Raw genomic sequence first — 20173 nt, 5'->3', positions numbered from 1 at the left:
AAAGCCACTTCTGGAGATAGAGAAGAGAGACCATGAACAATTTTACAAAGGTTTCCATTAAGCAAAGAATGGCTGAACTAACCCTGGAGGGATGGGTAAGAGTGTGACAAGAGTGATTGAAGGTATTCTAATTCATTTAGTGCCTACATGAACAAGGTAGCGGGAAGGCAAAAAAGCCTGGGGCATGTTCAGAGAATAGCAAGTCTTCTAGTTTGAGTGGTACCTGTACATGTATAAAGGAACAGTGAAAGATCAGTCTAGGAAAAGTAAAGGCACATTTTGAAGGACCTTTGAAAGTCAGACTATGCAACTGGGACTTCTGTCAGTAGCAAAAGCAGTAGGTAGTTTTTTAAGCAAAGGATAATCAGAGTCCATATTTAAGGAGACAAATCTAATAATTGTGCATAAGTATGTATTCAAACTGACTTATACAGGTACTGGTACTGGAGACTGGTTAAGAGACTGTCAGTAATCTATGCAAGAATTAGTATGAGCTTGATCTAGGGAAGGATTGGAAACAAGGATGCAGATATTCTAAGTCTTATGCTTATGTTTATAAAATGGACTAGGCAGAACTTGGAACTTGTCAAGTGTAAAGAGAAAAAAAGTGTCAAAAAGACTCAAAAAGTGAGGCAGGGTATCTTCTGATGATGTCAGATGAAAAGAATAAAGAAAATTATTCCAAGAAAAAGTAAAGAGAGAAAAGATTAGAAGGTTGAGAAATAAATTTTTAGAGAAAGATTATATTTGGGGAGTTTAGCAAATGAGGAAGAAAATAAGCAACAGAAAGGTAAGAGAGAAGAGAAAAAAAGATCTGCAACAAAAAAGTACAGAAGAGAGTTCCTAAGAGGGGATGGAAAAATTCAGACTCTGAAACATCAACAAAGTCTAATTTTTCACCTATTAAATTATCCAACAGAATTTGGAGATCCAAACAAGAACTTAAATGTGCAGGAGTAAGTGGGGAAAACTGACCAAAGACCTCAAGGAGAGAAAATATTTACTCAGGAAATGAAGAGTAATCCGATACAAAGAAATCTGGAGGAGGGGTGAAATTAAAACCCTGAAAGAATAGAGGAAAATGAGTAGTTATTTTATTTCTTAAAATAAATATTCCTAAATGTTACACTATGCAGAAATTCTTCTCTGTTCAAAAAGGTAAAAAGAAAGGCTGAGATTGGTGATAGGTAAACCTGGAATTTGTAATACTATGTATAATAAATCAAAAAGGCTCTTAACAAAGCTACATCTCTTCTGTTAGCCTGATTATTTTATAATGTTTATACAATAAAAACGCCAGTATTTTGTAACGATTAATACTTGATGTAGTATTACCTTTAATTCCAAATGTATTAATATCTAAGCAAAACTCGTTCATCATAGAGTAGTTTTTATCAACCTTTTTTATCTCACAGCACTCTTTTTTTTTTTTTTTTTTTGAGACAGAGCCTCAGTCTGTCACCCTGGGTAGAGTGCTGTGGCATCTCAGCTCATAGCAACCTCCAACTCCTGGGCTCAAGCAAGTCTCCTGCCTCTGCCTCCCAAGTAGCTGGGACTACAGGTGCCTGCCACAACGCCCGGCTATTTTTTTTGGTTGCAGCCATCATCGTTGTTTGGCAGGTCCAGGCTGGATTCGAACCCTCCAACTTAAGTGTATGTGGCTGGCACCTTAGCTGCTTGAGCCACAGGCGCCGAGCCTACCTCACAACACTCTTGAACCTATACCTGAACTTCCATGGCACACTTAAATTATGTTGATAAAAAAAAAGTTAAAAAAAAAAAAGAATATACTTACTGTGCTTTGAACTTATTTTGAAAACAATTTAATTAATAATCTTTACAGTTTTTCATGATACACCTAAGATCCTCTTCTTAGCACACCGGTGTGCCACAGCACACGGGTTGAAAATCGCTGTCACAGAGACTACAGAACGTACAAGCAAGTACTATGGTTAATAATGTTTTATATCAGATTCTGAAGTAGAAAGATATATTTCTTGATTCCATGCTATAGACTAAGATGATAGCTCCTATTTTATTATCAAATGCAAAATATTCAATATCTCTTAAAACCTGTTTCTTTTCCATAGGAGAGCCATGCTTTCATGTTGGATATATCTATCTCTATCTCTCTCTCTCTCTCTCTCTCTCTCTCTCTCTCTCTCTCTCTCTCTCTCTCTTTCTTTCTTTCTTTTTTGGAGACAGGGTCTTGCCCTGTCATGCAGGCTAGAGTGAAGTGGTATTATCATATCATAGCTCACTGCAACCTCAAACTCCTGGGCTCCAGCATCCTCCTGAGTTGCTGAGTCTATAGGAGTGCCACTGTGCCTGGTTAATTTTTTTTTTGTACAGATTCTCACTGTGTTGTTCTGGCTGGTCTTCGCTGGCCTCAAGCAACCCTCCTGCCTCACTCCACCTGGCCAGATTTTTCTCTCCTTTGTAATTGGGGGAGGGGTTGGGGTTTAATTTTTTTACTTAAGAAACTTGTATTGATTACTTCCACAGCCGTCCTTGCTACTTCCCACTGACCATAGTGAAAAGTTAGTCTGTATGAGCTTTGTTCTTAAGATAGCGGCATTATAACACACTCTGTACACAATTTTTGCCAGTCAGCTGACACGAAAGAAGAAAATAACACTGGTTATTGGTATTATTGGGATGGGATATGTTATCCCTATGTAAAAATTCTGACCCTGAGAGAAATTACCTTTATTTTTCACTAAGGGTAGGGAACTAGAAGCATGTATTTTTTTACTGTATTTTGTTATGTTAGGAAATTACAATTTAGTCCTGTAAATTTTCTTGTTTATTTAATCTAGTACTATGTTAGACTGTAAATATTACTGGGTTTCCTAATTCTATTCTTCCCCCTCAAAAGTCCCAAAGAATAATGGAGCTTTTGTGATATGTTCTAGTGAAAACAACTAGATACTAGTTGTTCTCTCTTTAAAATCTATATTAACTACCTCATCTCATGCCTTACCCTTACCGCTTCACTCTTAGCAGTTTTCAAAAAAAAAAAAAGACCAAAACTGTACCCGGTCTTCTTGCTCATTTCTGTGTCTTACATATCATTTGTTTTCATTTTGTTTCTGCCTATTTTCTGGGAGTTAAATTGGCAAAACAGTAGAATAAGTTAGGCCCATTAGAGAAGCCCTGGATGGCTTATAGGGCAGTGATTTTCACACCTTCACAATTTGGGAAGGGTCATGGGATGTGGAAAGCACACGGACATTGGTGCACATGTGAACTGAGAGGAAGGTAACACTAGAAAGGTACTTCAGGAGGATGCTGCTCTCTTCCCATTGACGTGTCTCCTTCCTCTTTTAAACTGATTTTAAACATTGAGTGGTGAAGTCTTTCTCATGTCCTGCATAAACAAGTATCTACACTTATAAGAATTGGATATCTGTTTTGCCTTTTAATGCTCTTTTATTAATATTTGTGATTTAGTTTTTAGATTGTTTTGCCAGTAAATGAAGGAAATAAAGCCTGTCAAAAGAAATACATTTTACTTATCTTAAGGTTAGCAGGCTAGAGACTGCTCACCATATAACCTATGGTTATTCACTGATAACTCAGTAAAGATGAAAAAGTCTATTTTGAAACTTAAAAATATCCTAGGTATACATGTAACATAATGCAGGGGTCAGCGAGTTTTTTCAAGTCCAGGTTGGATGGTCTCTGTCAAACCATTCAACTTACACTCTGCTGTAGGAGCATAAAAACAACCATGGATAATGTGTGAACACATAGTCATTTGCTGTGTTTCACTAAAACTTTATTTATAAGAAACGGGTGGCTGGCCTGGTACAGTGTCTCATGCCTATAATCCTAGCACTCTTTCAAGGCTAAGGTGGGAGGATGGCTTGAGCTCAGGAGTTGGAGACCAGTCTGAGCAAGAACAAGACCCTGTCTTAAAAAAAAACAAAACAAAGCCAACAGGTGGCAGACTGAATTCATCCAGCATGCTGCACATTGCTGACCCTGACATAGCATATTGGTTATAGAGCCCTCTATTGGTTGGAAGAGAGGACTAGGAAAAAACAAACAACGTAAAGATTGAGCTGTATGGAGCTTTCTGGTTGGTAAGATCAAAAGCAAGAAAATAACAATTAGTACAGAGTATGTGTAAAGTAAAGGTTCAGAATTGAGTAGAATATTTCTTTAGAGGGTTTCAAATGCAGAATACTTATGAAGTAGAATATTTATGGTTTCATACAACAGTAACTGTATCCTTTGTACAATAAAATGTAAAGAACAGCACATGGAACATTTAATATATCTGGTCAACCTGTCTTGTCTGTGACTTGACAGGTAAACTTTTAGACCAATAAGTAACAGATTACAGACTTATTGGTATGCCGGGATCCTCTAGGATATATATGGGTGGATCTGCACTGAACTTCTGCTGAAAGTCATGTAGTAAGAAGGGTGAAATGTATCCTACTTCCTTAAACAGTGCAAAAACTACACAAGCTATACAAAACAGTTACAGTTGCTTTGGCAGAAGTCTCCTCTTGCTTAGGCTGGTCTCAAATCCTGAGCTCAAGTGATCTTCCCACCTTGGCCTCCCCAAAACAACAGTTTTTAGATGTTAAACAACACTGGCCAGGGATCCCTAAGAGAAAGAAAACAAATGAAGAATCCCTACGATCGCCATAGCATTCTACTTGGATAGCTTCCAGTCTGCAGTACAGGAAGGAGATCCCCAACAGAACACAGTGTTCCAGCTGAGTTGAGACAGAGCTGAGAATCAGGGTCAAGGCAGGTAGAATAAGCAAGAGAGAGTGCCAAAAAGAGAGAGCTGCGCAGAGAGCACCCACACTGGATATCTGCAGAATGTTCCCCATGATTTTTCAGCTTGATTTTGTACTGAGTACTGATCAGCATAAGTATATAAGGAAAGTACTCAGGCCAGGGACAAAACCGCTGGAAAGGAGCAGGCAGAACATTCCCCATACTCACACAAAGCTGATAATCATTTACGTCCCCAATAGCCAGAGTGGAAAAATCCCTAATACATGGGACATCTTTTTTAGTACTCAAAAAGATATTATGTCAGTAGGGGACCAGATGAGCTCTAGATTAAAAGCTGCTCTCATCTCACCTTGCAAAGCTTAAAAACAAGCATGGAAAGAATTAAACTATTTTCATGTACTCTAACTGAATTTCAGAATAAATCTCTAAAATACATGATGAAACAAAATAGCTAATAACTAAAAACATAAAAATTCATAATGTCTGACAGCTCATCAAAAATCACCGTTCATTCAGTAAGAAAGCAGTTTTTAGAAAATAGATGAGGCATCTCCTGTGGTCCCAGCTACTCAGGAGTCTGAAGACAGTCTGGAGGATAGCTTGAGCCCAAGAGTTTGGGACAACTTCAAGTGATCTGATATACATATTTGGAGCCTAGGACAGGCAAGGAAGATAGAAAAAATATTTGAAGAAATAAAGGCTGGAAATTTTCAAAATTTGATAAAAAGTATGAATTCTATAAATTCACAAATCTAAGAAGCTCAACAAACCAAAAGCAAAAGAATGAAACAAAACTACATCAAGGCACATCATAATCAAATTGTATAAAATCAGTGACAAAGAAAAAAGTCTTTAGAAAGTACATTATATACAGGGGAACAAAGGTTAAGAATGAGAGCAAACTTCCATCAGAAACAATGTGAGTTAGACCTTGGAGCACAGAAAGAATAATTATCAACCTAGAATTCTACACTCAATGAAAATGTCCTTGAAAAACAAAAGCACAGTGGTTAAGTCACCAGCCACATGCACCAAGGGTGGCAGGTTCAAACCCAGCCTGGGCCTACTACACAACAATGACAACTGCAACAAAAATAAGCCAGGCGTTGTGGCAGATCCCTGTAGTCCCAGCTACTTGGGAGGCTGAGGCAAGAGAATTGCTTAAGCCCAAGAGTTTGAGGTTACTGTGAGCTATAAAGGCATGGCACTCTACTGAGGGTGACAAAATGAGACTCTGTATAAAAAAAAAAAGCAAAACTGGCTCGGCGCCTGTGGCTCAAGCAGCTAAGGTGCCAGCCACATACACCTGAGCTGGCGGGTTCGAATCCAGCCCAGGCTCACCAAACAAAACAACAATGACAGCTGCAACCAAAAAATAGCCGGGCATTGTGGCGGGTGCCTGTAGTCTCAGCTACTTCAGAGGCAGAGACAGGAGACTCGCTTGAGCCCAGGAGTTTGAGGTTGCTGTGAGCTATGATACCACGGCATTCTACCCAGGGCGACAGCTTGAGGCTCTGTCTCAAAAAAAAAATAAAAATAAAAAAAAGCAAAATAAATATTTTTTCAGATATAAACTGAAGGAGTTCATCAGTAGCAGACCATCACAGACCATTTAGATAACCTCAGATCCAAGTATCACCTATAACAGTTGGCTACTGTGTGGGCTTTGACATACCCTACTCTTTCTTAACCTTCAAATTTTTACCTGGAAATGAAAATAACACCAATTTGTAGGATTTTGTGAGGGTATCAAATGAGGTATAAAGGAAAAGAGTTGTTATTTGTCCTTTATCTCCTTTATGTCAAACACTTCTTATTAAATATCTCCTTTATGTCAAACACTTCTTATTTTATTAAGAACAGAAACAACATACTCAGTAAGAGTGCTACTATCCTGATAATTTTCTTTTTTTTGAGACAATTTCACTTTGTCACCCTTGGTACAGAGTACTGTGGCATCACAGCTCATGGCAACCTCTAACTCTGGGGCTTAAGCCATTCTCTTGCCTCAGCCTCCCAAGTAGCTAGGACTACAGACACTCACCACAATGCCCGGCTATTTTTTTGTTGTTATTGTTGCAGTTGTCAATCTTAAATTTTGATGAAGCACTTTTTTTAACTTAAATTTTTTTTTTTTTTAGTTACCATAATTAAATATGCTTAAAGGTAAGAATGAATAACTCTCCTTGCTAGAATAGACAATTCAGCTAATAAATCACTTTGTAAAAAGGTTAGGTTTCTTATAAACTAAACCTTCTTTTTTGGCCTATGTTTTGCTTGCTTCCACAGAGTTTTTGGCACTCAGTAAATGTTAAATAATATTTTTATTCAGCATTCTGCAGACAGGAAGCATATGGTAATAAATGTCAGACACAGGTTGAAAATCTCCAAAAAGTTATTTGATATATTCTTAGGAAACCCCAGCTCAGATATTTTTGTGAATGAAATTTATTTTAAAAAGGGGTTCCCAGATTCACATTTTACTTCATTTTTTTCCAGCCTTACTTTATTTACAAATTAAAACTGTTCTTTTCAGAAATAGTAAAAAATTTTAAATGCTATAGTACTAATGCTGTATCATAAGAAAATATATAAGTGATTTTGTAGATGGAATGAAGAAAAGGTAATTTATAGTCTAAAGGACAGCATGAGAAAACTTTTAGAGACTTAAGCAACATAAGTATTATACTGTGTATGGTATAAAAAAAATAGATAGCAACTAGTTCTTTATTGTTAAATTTCAGAATTACTTTGAGGTATGCCATTGCTACAGCTGTTGCAGACCTCACAGTGATACTAGTCTTTGGGTCAATAATATTGTTCTTACCTGAAGATTCTAGTGGTACTTAAAAATCTTACTATAGTCTCAGTCAGGTAATCACTAATTCAGAATAACAAAAGACATTGTAAATTGAAACATAAACTTGATGCCAAAGAAATGAATTCCATGTGAACAATAGTATCTTTCAGTTAACTAACATGTGTTGAAGAAATGCTTAACCATAATCAGCTGTACAAAAAATTTTGATAGCATGAATCTAAATTTTCTTTGCAGAATTTGCTGACCCCGTGATGGATCTACTGACCACATTTACTTTGACGATTTTATTAACATAATTTGAATGAGAAATTATCTAAATTTTGTTACTCAACTTCTTTAAGGTTTAGATTTCTCGTATTTAAAGTGTGGATGGGTAATCCAGCCACAACTTGGCTTGGTGTTTCTGACTCATAAAACTTTGATCCAGGTATAAACCAGTTTTGTAGTTAATCTTGCTGTTCAGCTGAGAGAGAATCCACTCTTGGGTCTGTTGACAAGCCTCAACTCCTCACTGGTTTTTGGTCATGGCTATCCATAGGAGTCCTCACAACACAGCAACTTATTTCTCCTGTGAGTGAGAGCTCACAGAGAGAAGGCATAGGATCAAAGGATGAACAAAACATGCCTTCACTTTTGCCATATACTGTCATATACAGTATTTGTTACAAGCAAGTCACGAGGTCCAGTCCACACTTCCGTCACGAAGATTGTATTAGGGTCTGAATATCTGGATCAGGAATCACTGGGAGGCATTTTGGCCTACTATACATAATCTATAGATAGGACAAATCATTGAATGTACTTTGGATGCTCTGGCACTCATTTGTTTAAACTATCCTGGGATCTTACCAAGAACTTCAATAGGCAAAATGACTTTACAATTTGACATAAAGTATTTTATTTATTCCTAGCAACAATCCAGTGAAATGGATATTGTTAACCCCAATTTTATTGCTAAAGAAACTGATATACGAGTAACTTGCTCAAGATTACATAGCAAATAAGCTGTAGAACTGGGACCTTAATGGAAGTCTTTTGATTCTAAGCCCTCTGTTCTTTCGATTTGGCTGTAACTACCTCCTGACGAGTACTGTATTTCATTCAAAGCCATCCGAAGAGAACATCGTATCTCTAAATTTATATACAAATGTATGAGTTTTTATTATATACATACATAAAGGGAGATACCATCTTGTCTTAGACTCTCATCCACCCCACACTGTTCAGGAGTTACAGTACTACTGTTTCAGGTGTTATTGTGTCAAAGTCGAGCCCCTTACGAAGTCTGCAACAGCTATCATAGTGACATACCTCAGAAGCAGGTAGTCTAAAACTATACTTAGGAGGTAAATATTTTTGGGATGGAAAGATGAGCAAGGAAAGTGAAAAAGCAGAACTGGTCTGGTGATTCCGTTCCTCCTGGGCTTGTCAATATACCGAAATCATCATACAATATTGCTATTTAACTAGTAACAAATAATTGGAATTGAATTAAGTATGGGCAAGTTAGGGGTTTAGTTTAATATTGATCACAGATAGTTTTTTATAAGTAAGAACATGAGTATTCATCAAAATACTAATAGTTTTTTCCTCACTTGATCTAAAGGAAATAGTTGTCTTGAATACACACAAACATACATCTGAGTTTCTCTTTTCTTTTCTGTAAAATCTGAGGATTGTGCTTTTTAATAGTGGCTTGCTAATCCCTTTAAATAGCTCTTAGTGTAAGTATTCCATAATTTTCATTAACTGTGAATTTCAGCCTTTTTTTAAACCTTCATTCAAAAACCATATTTGATGGTTGTTCTACCAGCACCCTTTTAGCCTAGGCTGGTGAAGCAGCAAGCCTACTGTAAATCCTAAGTGGCATGGTACAGATGAGAGTCTAAGACTTTAATTATATGTCCTTTTATTCACAACACTCAATTCCAGGAAGGAAAAAATGACTGTGTTGTAAAAGACATATGTGAGTATCATTCATTGTAAACCAAAAATGATATGTGTTATAGCATAGACAACAATGAGAACTGATTCTGAAAATGTGACCTGACTGAGAAACTGAATAATAGTGAAAGTTATCAAAATGGAAAGAGTGTTAATGTGAAATCCAGCCTTCTCAGAAATACTCTTTCCTGGTCTGTTTGGCTTTGCTTTTGTTGCTTGTCATGCATGAATGAAAGTGCTATAATCTCAGGGGAGCAGGAAAGCCTCTGTGCCGGTTGTTTATTTCCTTAATCCCTCCTCCTTTGTGATTTTTGATGTCAGATCTAAAATGGAAAGCCTGTAAATATAATGATTATCACATGGATAATCACCTGCATTAGGAACCGCCCTGCTTCTCTATTCTAACCCGAGCTGTTCTCCACATGTCACATCCACTCTGCGGTTAGATTTTAACCTGACTGCTTCATTAGATTTGTGAAACTCAGTACGAGGCGCCCTGGGGCAACACACATGGGGACTTGCTTGTTTTCTTTTCTCACTTTTACTGCAAAGGCACACTAAAAAGTCCTTTTCAATTTAGTGCGATCAGTGCACTTGGTATTACCCCTGATATTTGGAACCTGCCTTACCCTTCTGCCCGCCATCTATGCCCAGTCTTTCTTCCTTGTTCTCTGACCTACAGCCTTTTCTTTCTGTCCCTTCATGCAGTGAATCTGACAAGTAAAATTCTGCTTAGAATTCTTACTGGGTCAAACTATTCCCCTGTGTTGTTGGGTTTTTTTTTTTGTTTTTTGGTGTTTTTTTTTTTTTTTTGCTGAGAGGGAAAAATAAATGTTGTTCCATCATTGTATCTACAAACACCTTCAGATCAGAGGTTAGCTGTGGGAAAGATTACAGTGATGTGAGCCAGCTGCCTTCTCTAATGGAGTGACTTGGGGCACCAGCTCAAGATCAAAAGAAGGGAGGAGGAAGTCAGAAGATAAGATCATTTTAAGCCACAGAACAAGTGCTTAGCTTTGCTAGTGACAGGGCAGGACTCAGCAAACCTGTGTGAAGGGGCACTAAGAGAGAAAATTGCATTGACTTTTCTTGTTTTTTTTTTTGTTTTTTTTATTTAATTATTTTTTATTAAATCATAACTTTGAACATTGATGCATTTATGGGGTGCAGGGTACTGCTTCGATATACAATGTGAAATGTTTACATTGAACTAAGTAACGCATCCATCACAATTATACTCATTTCTTAATAGTTTTGAAATGTACCGTTGCATCATGCACATTAGGTGAGGTCCCCCCAAATGCATTGACTTTTCTTAAGTACATCCTAACTCAGTCAAAAATATGTTGATGCTTGGATTAACTTACAGACATGGACGCATCCTAGGGCCTGTCTTCCTACAATTAGTTCTATACCATAACAGATCAGAGTTAATTTCTTACTACATTTGTATGAGTAAAACCGGACATTAAGGAAAAGTTTAATTACTACATGTAAATTTTGATTATTTATGTGTTGGTGCCACGTTAGTCCTACAGATTCTTCATATTAACTTTGTCTTACACTCCTTTTGAGACAGAGTCTCACTTCCTCACCCACAATAGAGTACTGTAGCATCACCGCTCACAGCAACCTCCAACTCCTGGGCTCAAGCGATTCTCCTGCCTCTGCCTCCCAAGTAGCTGGGACCACAGGTGCCCACCACAACACCCTGCTATTTTTTGGTTGCAGTCGTCATTGTTGTTTGGTGAGCCCGGGCTGGATTCAAACCCGCCAGCTCAGGTGTCTGTGGCTGGCGCCTTAGCCACTTGAGCCACAGGTCTCACTCTTGCTCAGGCTGGTCTTGAACCTGTAATAAGCTCAGGCAATTCGCCCACCTCAGCCTCCCATAGTGCTAGGATTACAGACATTGAGCCACTGCGCCTGACCTCCTCTGGGGTTCTTTCATACCTCTGTTGAAGTTCCAGATGAATAAATAGTTCTAGCAGAGCTTTTCTGTTGGTTTTTTTTCTCATAAGAATTGGCTTGGTTATGACAGCTTGGAAAACTTTGCATTGATATCTTGTGAACTTCATCCCTTTTCCTTGATATTCTAGCCAGCAAATATTATTGACTATGTGATATACACAGTTTTATTATTGTAAGTAAATTGTCAAGAGGCTAACCTTGCTTGCACCAATGTCAAGATCACAAATCAATTACTTTTTCTTTTCTTTTTTTGGGGGGGAAGGGTTTGTATCAACTAAGGCTAACTTGGTCAGGTTTATATTTCTGTAGGGAGCAGCCTGAGGAATGGTACTTGCAGTTTATCACTTTCTTTTTTTTTTTTTTTTTTTTGGCCTGGGCTGGGTTTGAACCCACCACCTCCAGCATATGGGACCGGCGCCCTACTCCTTGAGCCACAGGCGCCACCCTAGTTTATCACTTTCTGTTAACCTCAGTGCTTGGTGCAATCATGCATTTTGACCTTTCTAAACCCTCAAAATGTTCTGTAAATCTGTATGTTATTAGTATATTGGACCATAATTGTGTGTGTATATAGATATATTTTATTTATTTATTTATTTTTGTATTCAACATTGTCCTCAAGATGTAGCTAATACTCACATTTGTGCTAGAGACGTTGACTGTACTTTCTGCCTTACATGGTTTGGTGCAGCAGCCGTTTTAGTTGAGTTGGATCTGCTCACTAGTCAGGCTCCAATCCCATCCTTCTATTAATATCTCTTGGCAAAGATAATTTTGGAGGAATGTAAGTTAAGATGTAGAGGCTCTTGACAGTTGTCTGCAATTTTTTTCATTTTCAAGAGGGAAGTAGAGTTGAAAAGTAATATTGCCTCCATTTTCTTGCCACCCTAAAATTGCACAAAGCAAAGGAAAGGGTTTGGTTGCACAGATGTGTTTTTATCATTTGATAACCTGTTATAAAGGGATTAGAGTATGTAATAATGTTTATCAGATTGTGCCTTTAAGATATTTCAAATCTATTTGCTAGTAGAACTTTGTCTTAAAAAAAAACTTAATCATATATGTTTTTTAGTGTTTAACTTTTGTTACCCTGTCATCTTCTATTAAAGGGAAATAAGAGATTTTTTTTGACTGTTCATGATAAAAATTTTCAAACATACAGAAAAGTAACAATTCTGAACCCTCTCATATATATCCTGTATCTAGATTTGAAAGTCATTAATATTTTGCCATTTTTGTTTCTCTTTAATTTTTTCCTGAATTATTCTAAAGCATGTGGGTCATTACAAAAGTTCTAAGATACACAGCAGTCAAGAAATGTAAAATCAGTGGCGCCCATAGCTCAGTGGGTAGGGCACCAGCCACATACACCCAGGCTGGGGGGTTCAAATCCAGCCTGGGCCAGCTAAACAACAATGACAACTGCAACAACAAAAAAAATTGCCAGGCATTGTGGCAGGCACCTGTAGTCCCAGCTACTTGCGAGGCTGAGGCAAGAGAATCATTAAACTCAAGAGTTGGAGGTTGCTGTGAACTCTGACACCACAGCACTCTACCGAGGGCGACATAGTGACACTGTCTCAAAAAAAAAAAAAAGAAAGAAAAAAAGAAATGTAAAATCCATATGGACGGAAACAAATGAAGCCCTCCCAGCAAAACCCATAAGTTGAGCAAGTTGAAACTTGCATGGGTGAATCAGAAAAAAAAACGTTGACTGTGTTTCTTAGGAGTGAAATAATGGACCGTAACACAATCTGTCTCAAGACTTTCATAGTGACCTACTAAATTACATAAATGATGGCATTTCATCCCTAGATACTTCAGGGTACATTTCTAAAAATTAAGGACATTTTCCCTTTCAAACTAATAATTCCTAACATTATCTAATTTCTATTTCATATTCAAATTTCTCCAGTTGGCCACAAAATGTCTTTTATAGCTGGTTTGTTCAAAACAGAATCCAATTAAGGTCCATACATTGCTCTTGGTCGTTTTCCCCTTCTTATTACATCATGATAATGACTTGTTAAGGAGACTAAGGTGTTGGTCCTGTAGAATGTCCTTCCTTATAGATTTCTCCAATTGTTTTCTCAGTGTATCCTTGAACATGTTCCCCCATCTCTGTAATTCTTGTAGACTGCAGGTTACTATTGGAGTAAAGTTTTGATTAATTCATGTTAAAATTTTTTTAATCAGAATACTTTATAGGTGATGCTGTGAACTTCATACTGCATTATAAGAGAAGGCACAGAATACTTGGCGATCCCATTATTAGGGATGATAAGTGATAGCATTGATCATTGGGTTAAAGTGATGACAGCTTGATCCTTCCATTATAAAGTTATACTTTGCTCCCCGTGACCAGCATATAATCTGTGATACTTTGATTCCCTGTCACCCAAGGAATTAAACATGAATTGATGATCCTTGTCTGTAATGAATTTCATCATGAGAATTATAAAGTAGTGATTATTCTGCATCTATGTGTTTATTAACAGACATTCTTCTGTGTAAAAGAGCTTTCTGAAAGGTAGTGTTTTAATTAAAAACACGACCAGCAGCACGTTCCTTGGGTTTCAAATGATTGTCTTTCTTTACTAAGGTCAGAACACCTGAACTCACTGTGGCAGCTACAGTAAAAACATACACTACATCTTCTTTATTCTAACTTGTGAAGTGTGTTGACATTATGCTGCCTTTTTTTTCTTATTCCACGGAAAGAAAGAAATCTTTATTGGTGTAAGAATAAAAATTGAACTGTGTGGGTATATTGAGATAATTGTGTAAAAAGAAGTCTGTTTGAATGAGTTTCAAAAATGGATTATTTCTTCATTACCTAGCACTTTGTAATTAACTGTTCTTTTTTTTTATTTCAGGAAGCTGCCACTTTTGCTAGAGAGCAAGGCTTTGAGGTGAGTTAACCCACAATTGCACACTAAACAGATCCTAAAGGTTTTTTCTAGCTGATAATGAAGTTCTTTTGGACAGTGATTGATGTGCTATTATACTCTCAGAGCCGCGCAGCAGTTGCCATGGAAACTTGGCAGTCGTCATGGTTTCTTTGTTCTGCCAGCACAGTGTTATGACGCACTCTGCTAGGTCTGCACCCAACATCGCCTACAGATGTTATTTATTGAATTTTGAAAAGCCTCTTGGGAAGCCAAGAGGTTGGGCACGGTTTCAAGCTGCCTCTGCAGATATGGGGCCTGTCAGTTTGTTCAGTTAAAAAGCTACTTCATTAGCTGCGTTCATTTCATAAGGATTCACTGCTAAAGCAGTGGTGGAGCAAGACTAAATAATGAAATATAATGTCCTTTAAATAATTTCAACCCTATCACATGTAGATTTTCATTATGCAAATTAATTTCCCAAAGGTTGTACTTAACAGTTGTTGGGAACTGATTAATTTAAATCCTGCTCATATAAACTTCCTGTTTGAACCTATTTTTTTCTTCTCTTCCCCCCTTTTTCTTGACAGTATAAAATATACATACATTTTCTGAAAGAAAATACCAATAACAGATTTAATTTCCAGGTTCTGGTTTTATTTTCCTGATACAAGTAATGATCCTATCAAGATTCAAAATTGCAAGTAGTTGTTGGCAAAACTGAGACAACAGTCAAGACAGTGTTTTTTATTTTGTATTATATCCATATTCCAATTGATTGTTAGAAAACAGTAATATGAACCCAGGTTAAGTGACAGAGAAATAACTGAATTTATGAGGCTTGTATGACTCTGATATCTATTGAGCCAGAACTATGTGGAATGCTCTGTTCTGTACAGCAACTTAAAATGTTGTACGATAGTTTTTAAAAATTCAGTCTTAACTAGAGCTGTGGAATATCAGAACTCCCTCCTTATTTGCATTCTCAGAATTGTCTATCATCTACAGCAGCTGTGAACATTGATTAGCTAGTATTAGTAAGCTCACTTTGAACTTTTTAGAGAAAGGTGTTCTATGAATTTGTAATGTAACTGTTACTTAAATGTAGTAAATGCGGATTCATTATTGAGCAACAGAGTGAGACAAGTGCGTATTATTTGTATCACAGAACTTGACAAACCAACTTGGTAAACGGTCTGTGAAGCTAGTGAATGATGCCCCATGATTATATCAATGTACACAGCTATGATTTAATAAGAAAAAAAAAAGAACTTGACAAACCAGAGATAGAGCTTCTTCTTCATAGAGGATGACAATGAGCATGTGGTATAATACTCAACACCCAAGATTCTGTGAAAAAACAATTTCAGGGCAGGAAACCTTGCCATATAATATTGAATTATTGGGAACTGTGATAGTTTCTTGGAAGTTTGCATTGTTTGTTTTACCAGATTCTGGCGAATCTAGGGTTGAGTCACATGTAAAAAAAAGGATTTACAAGGGCTTTTTTCCCTATTTGTTTTGCTTCATAATGTACCAAACAAAATACAATTGGGAAAATATTCAACTTAATACACTGACTGCCACACTCACAAAAAGAAAATGTTTCCTTGGGGCCCAGTGTTTTATTTTAAAACTTCCAAAATAAAACATACATCAATAAAAAAGTAATATAAAAACTTGAAAATTAGTAATGTAAAAAGTAATGTGAAAACTTGAAATAGTTTATAATTCATGGCAGTTAATGTGCTAAAAATCTAATGTTTTCATCATGAAACTATAAAGAAAAGTCAAGCTGGAGGCCGGACACTGTGGCTCACACCTGTCTGGGAGGCCAAGGTGAGCGGATCACCTGAGCTCAGGAGTTGGAAACCAGCCTGAACAAGAGCCAGACCCCTCCCCTAAAAGTAGCCAGGTTTTGTGGCAGTTGCCTGTAATCCCTGCTACTCGGGAGGCTCAGGCAAGAGAATCACTTCAGCCCAGGAATCTGAAGTTGCTGTGAGCTATGATGCCACAGCACTCTACCAGGGGCAACAAAGTGAAGCTCTGTCTCAGAACCAAAAAAAAGAAGAGTCAAGCTGGGTATGGTGGCTCATGCCTATAATCCAAGCATTTTGGGAGGCCAAGCAACACAGTAAGACCTGTCTTTACAAAAATAGAAAATTAACCAGGTGTGATGGCACGTGCCTATAGTCCCAGTCCCAACTAACGATTCTAGGGCAAGAGGATTGCTTGAGTCCAGGAGTTTGAGGTTGCATTGAGCCATGATAATGCCAGTGTACTCCAGCCTAGGCAACAGAGTGAGACCCTGTGTAAAAAAAAAATCTCTCTCTCTCTCTATATATATATATATAGACACAGACACACATATATGTGTACATGTATGTATACATATGTATATGTATAGGCTGGGCACGGTGGCTCACTCCTATAGTCTTAGCACTCTGGGAGGTCAAGGCAGGAGGATTGCTTGCAGTCAGAAGTTTGAGACCAGCCTGAGCAAGGGGGAGACCTATCTCTGCTAAAAATAGAAAAATTAGCCAGGCATTGTGGATATAGTCCCAGCTACTATTTGGAGACTGAAGCAGAAGTATTGCTTGAACCCAGAAGTTTGAGTTACTGTGGGCTAGGCTGATGCCACAGCACTCAAGCCTGGGCAATAGAGTGAGACTCCTGTTTCAAAAAACTAATAATAATAAATTAATTAAATATATATATGTATGTATATATTTATATATAACAAAAAGTTTTCAGTCATTTTTTAAAGTTTTCCTGATTTTAAGTTTTAGCGGTAAAAATTAATATCGATTATTTGTTGATTCATCAAAATCTCCATAGATGAAAGCTTAGAGAATATAAATTTATATCTTGTCAGATTACTATGTTACCATAAAAATACATATATTGTACTTGGCGCCCATAGCTCAGTGAGTAGGGTGCCAGCTATACGAGGCTGGCAGGTTCGAGCCCGGCCCAAGCCTACTAAACAACAATGACAACTGCAACCAAAAAATAGCCGGACGTTGAGGCTGAAGCAAGAGAATCACTTAAGCCCAAGAGTTTGAGGTTGCTGTGAGCTGTGACACCACGGCACTCTACCCAGGGCAACATAATGAGACTCTGTCTCAAAAAAAAAGAAAAAAAAAAAAATATATATATAGGTTCTGTAAAATAACAAATTTTGCATATACTTGGAAGTGTAACATGTTGCATAACAAATGATCATGATCCTATAGTGCCTAGATAATAGTTTTTTAAAAAGTTTGTTAAGCTTGTACAATTCATAATTTTATTGTCCTGTTGAGCTACTTGCTTTGAATATGCCTAGTTTACATTCAGTCTTAATTACAGCTATTTTTTCTATTTTCTACTAACCAGCACTATATTAACCTTTTCATTAGTTTTTGCTTACTGATTCCGGAATTGTTTCTTTTTGCCACAAAGCTGCCACAATTGATTAAAGCATATACACAAAATGATGTTGATAATCATACACCTTATTACCTCCTGACGGAGCAAAACTTCTCTGTCAGTAATGTTGACAGTGATTTGTTAGACAAGGCACATAGTATCTTGATGTTCCCTCCATGGGTTCCCAAAAACATTACAAGCATTGCAGAATATATATGAGCCATGAGAGGGATAACCACATGGTAATAAAAGATAATCCATACAGAATGCTATCTAGAAAAACTCACTGATTTTTTTTTTTTTTTTTGGTTTTTTTTTTTTTTGGCCAGGGCTAGGTTTGAACCCACCACCTCTGGCATATGGGACCAACACCCTACTCCTTGAGCCACAGGCACCGCCCAACTCACTGATTTTGTGCCATTAAAATTTCCTTAGTCTATTAGACAGAAATAAAAAAGCATAGGTTTGGAATTTGGTATTCTTAAGGAATTAAACAAGAATAAATCACTTTAACAGTTTTCTATAGGGAAGTGTGTTAATGCTCTCGAGGATATGATAAACTAGACAAAAATCTACATTTTATCCCTCCTACTTTAATTTTGCCTCTAAATTTGGACCATCAACGAGAAGAGAGAAATGAAAAGATTAAAAGAAAGGACAGGTGAGCATTTTTTTCCTTTCCACCAGCATTGCTGTCCTACCCTCATTTTCTATTATAAATCCCAATCAGTTCCCAAAGCCACTGAGTATTGCCACAAGTGATCTGTCTGCTGACAGACCAATCCAAATGCCTCTAAAAATAACCAGTGTTTATTCATCAGAAAGTATCCTCAGTGGCATTGTTTATGATATTTTGGTTAGCTTCTCTGTAAATTTTAGATAATCTTTATTTTTTTTTTTAAATCTTTAAAATGTATTGCACAATTTTCAGTGAGAAGCAGCAGCTTAGGAGGGCACTGGAGAATGAGATAAAAACTGGAGCTGGGCAGAGCACAAAGCAGAAGAGAGAGGATTTTTTTATATAGGTGATGGAAAATTGCATAGTGCCTGATTTAAATGACAGACCTGCTAAGAATTTAAAATGACAGTTCTTGGAGTAAAAAGTTTCATATGGCCTTTTATTATTCTAGAAAATCAGTTCAGACTGTGATGTGTTTTTAAATCTACCTTTTCTTGAGCTGAACCAATAAAGGTTTATATTTTTAAAACAAATAAAAATAAGATCCTTTAAAACTACTGAAAATTGATTTAAATTAAGGTGAAGAAAATACCCCCCAAACATGAATATAGATGCTCTCTATATCGCATTGTCTCTGCAATAGCTCAATACCAAATGATGAAGAGAATTCATATCTTCTCTCCTGGCATATTTATTCAGTTTTACTCCAAGCAACAAATTTTAATTTTTTTATCTTAAATTTTGGGATATAATACTTCTGTTCATATAAAAGAAACAAAACAATCTTTCTCCTTTTTACTTGCTCCATAGCTCCTGACTATCTAGGAAGGTTCTCAACCTTCCTAATGCCTTGACCCTTTAATACAGTTCCCGTATTAAATGTTGCAACCCACAGGTTGAGAACCGCTGATCTAGAAGATCCCAGACTTGGAGTCTTTCTCTGACCAACAAAGGACTCTATGCTAAGAGAAAAAAAGTATTGAGTTGTACTAACACAGCATCTACCAGTCACATACAGCCATTTAAATGAAGATTAATTGAAATTAAATAAAACTTCGAATTCAATCCTCCAGTCACACTCGGCCCATTTCAATGTAACTAATGACTATTGTATTATATAGTGCAGGTATAGAACATGTTTATCTAAAAGTTCAGTTCATTAGCACCAGATAGAAAGTCTACAGAGAAGATTCAAGAACAATTGATTCCCACAAAATTCTCTAAGGTGATTCTATGATTCCTATGTTCTTCATAAATACAAAGAATACAACGAATTATCCCTGAGAATTTCAGAGTTTCTAAAAATAAGACACTGAATCAGGTCCTGCTGGCTAAGATAGTACAGTCCTGCTTTTATAGATTCCTAGACACCAAAAGTGGACAATTTTTAAATAGTTCTATTAAGGGAAAGAAAAAAGATAGTCTCTTTTTTTTTTTTTTTTTTTTTTTTTTTGAGACAGAGCCTCAAGCTGTCACCCTGGGTAGAGTCACAGCAACCTCCAACTCCTGGGCTCAAGCGATTCTCCTGCCTCAGCCTCCTGAGTAGCTGGGACTACAGGCACCCGCCACAATGCCCGGCTATTTTTTGGTTGCAGCCATCATTGTTGTTTTGCGGGCCCCGGCTGGATTCGAACCCGTCAGCTCAGGTGTATGTGGCTGGCGCCTTAGCCACTTGAGCCACAGGTGCCAAGCCAAGATAGT

At 37.2% G+C, this 20173-nt stretch overlaps 1 protein-coding gene across 2 annotated transcripts in view; it reads left to right on the top strand.

Moving 5' to 3' along the window:
- ADK (adenosine kinase) overlaps window positions 1–20173 on the top strand; it is a 599854-nt gene that overhangs the window by 434000 nt on the left and 145681 nt on the right. For both annotated transcript variants that reach the window (XM_053586052.1, XM_053586053.1), the window contains exon 8: window positions 14371–14406. In XM_053586052.1, the coding sequence (XP_053442027.1) occupies window positions 14371–14406 (36 nt within the window). The remainder of the gene's footprint in view (window positions 1–14370; window positions 14407–20173) is intronic.

Source organism: Nycticebus coucang, chromosome 3 (genome assembly GCF_027406575.1).
Source record: "Nycticebus coucang isolate mNycCou1 chromosome 3, mNycCou1.pri, whole genome shotgun sequence".
In the NCBI taxonomy this organism is placed as follows: Eukaryota; Metazoa; Chordata; class Mammalia; order Primates; family Lorisidae; genus Nycticebus; species Nycticebus coucang.
This window is presented reverse-complemented; position numbering and strand designations above follow the sequence as displayed.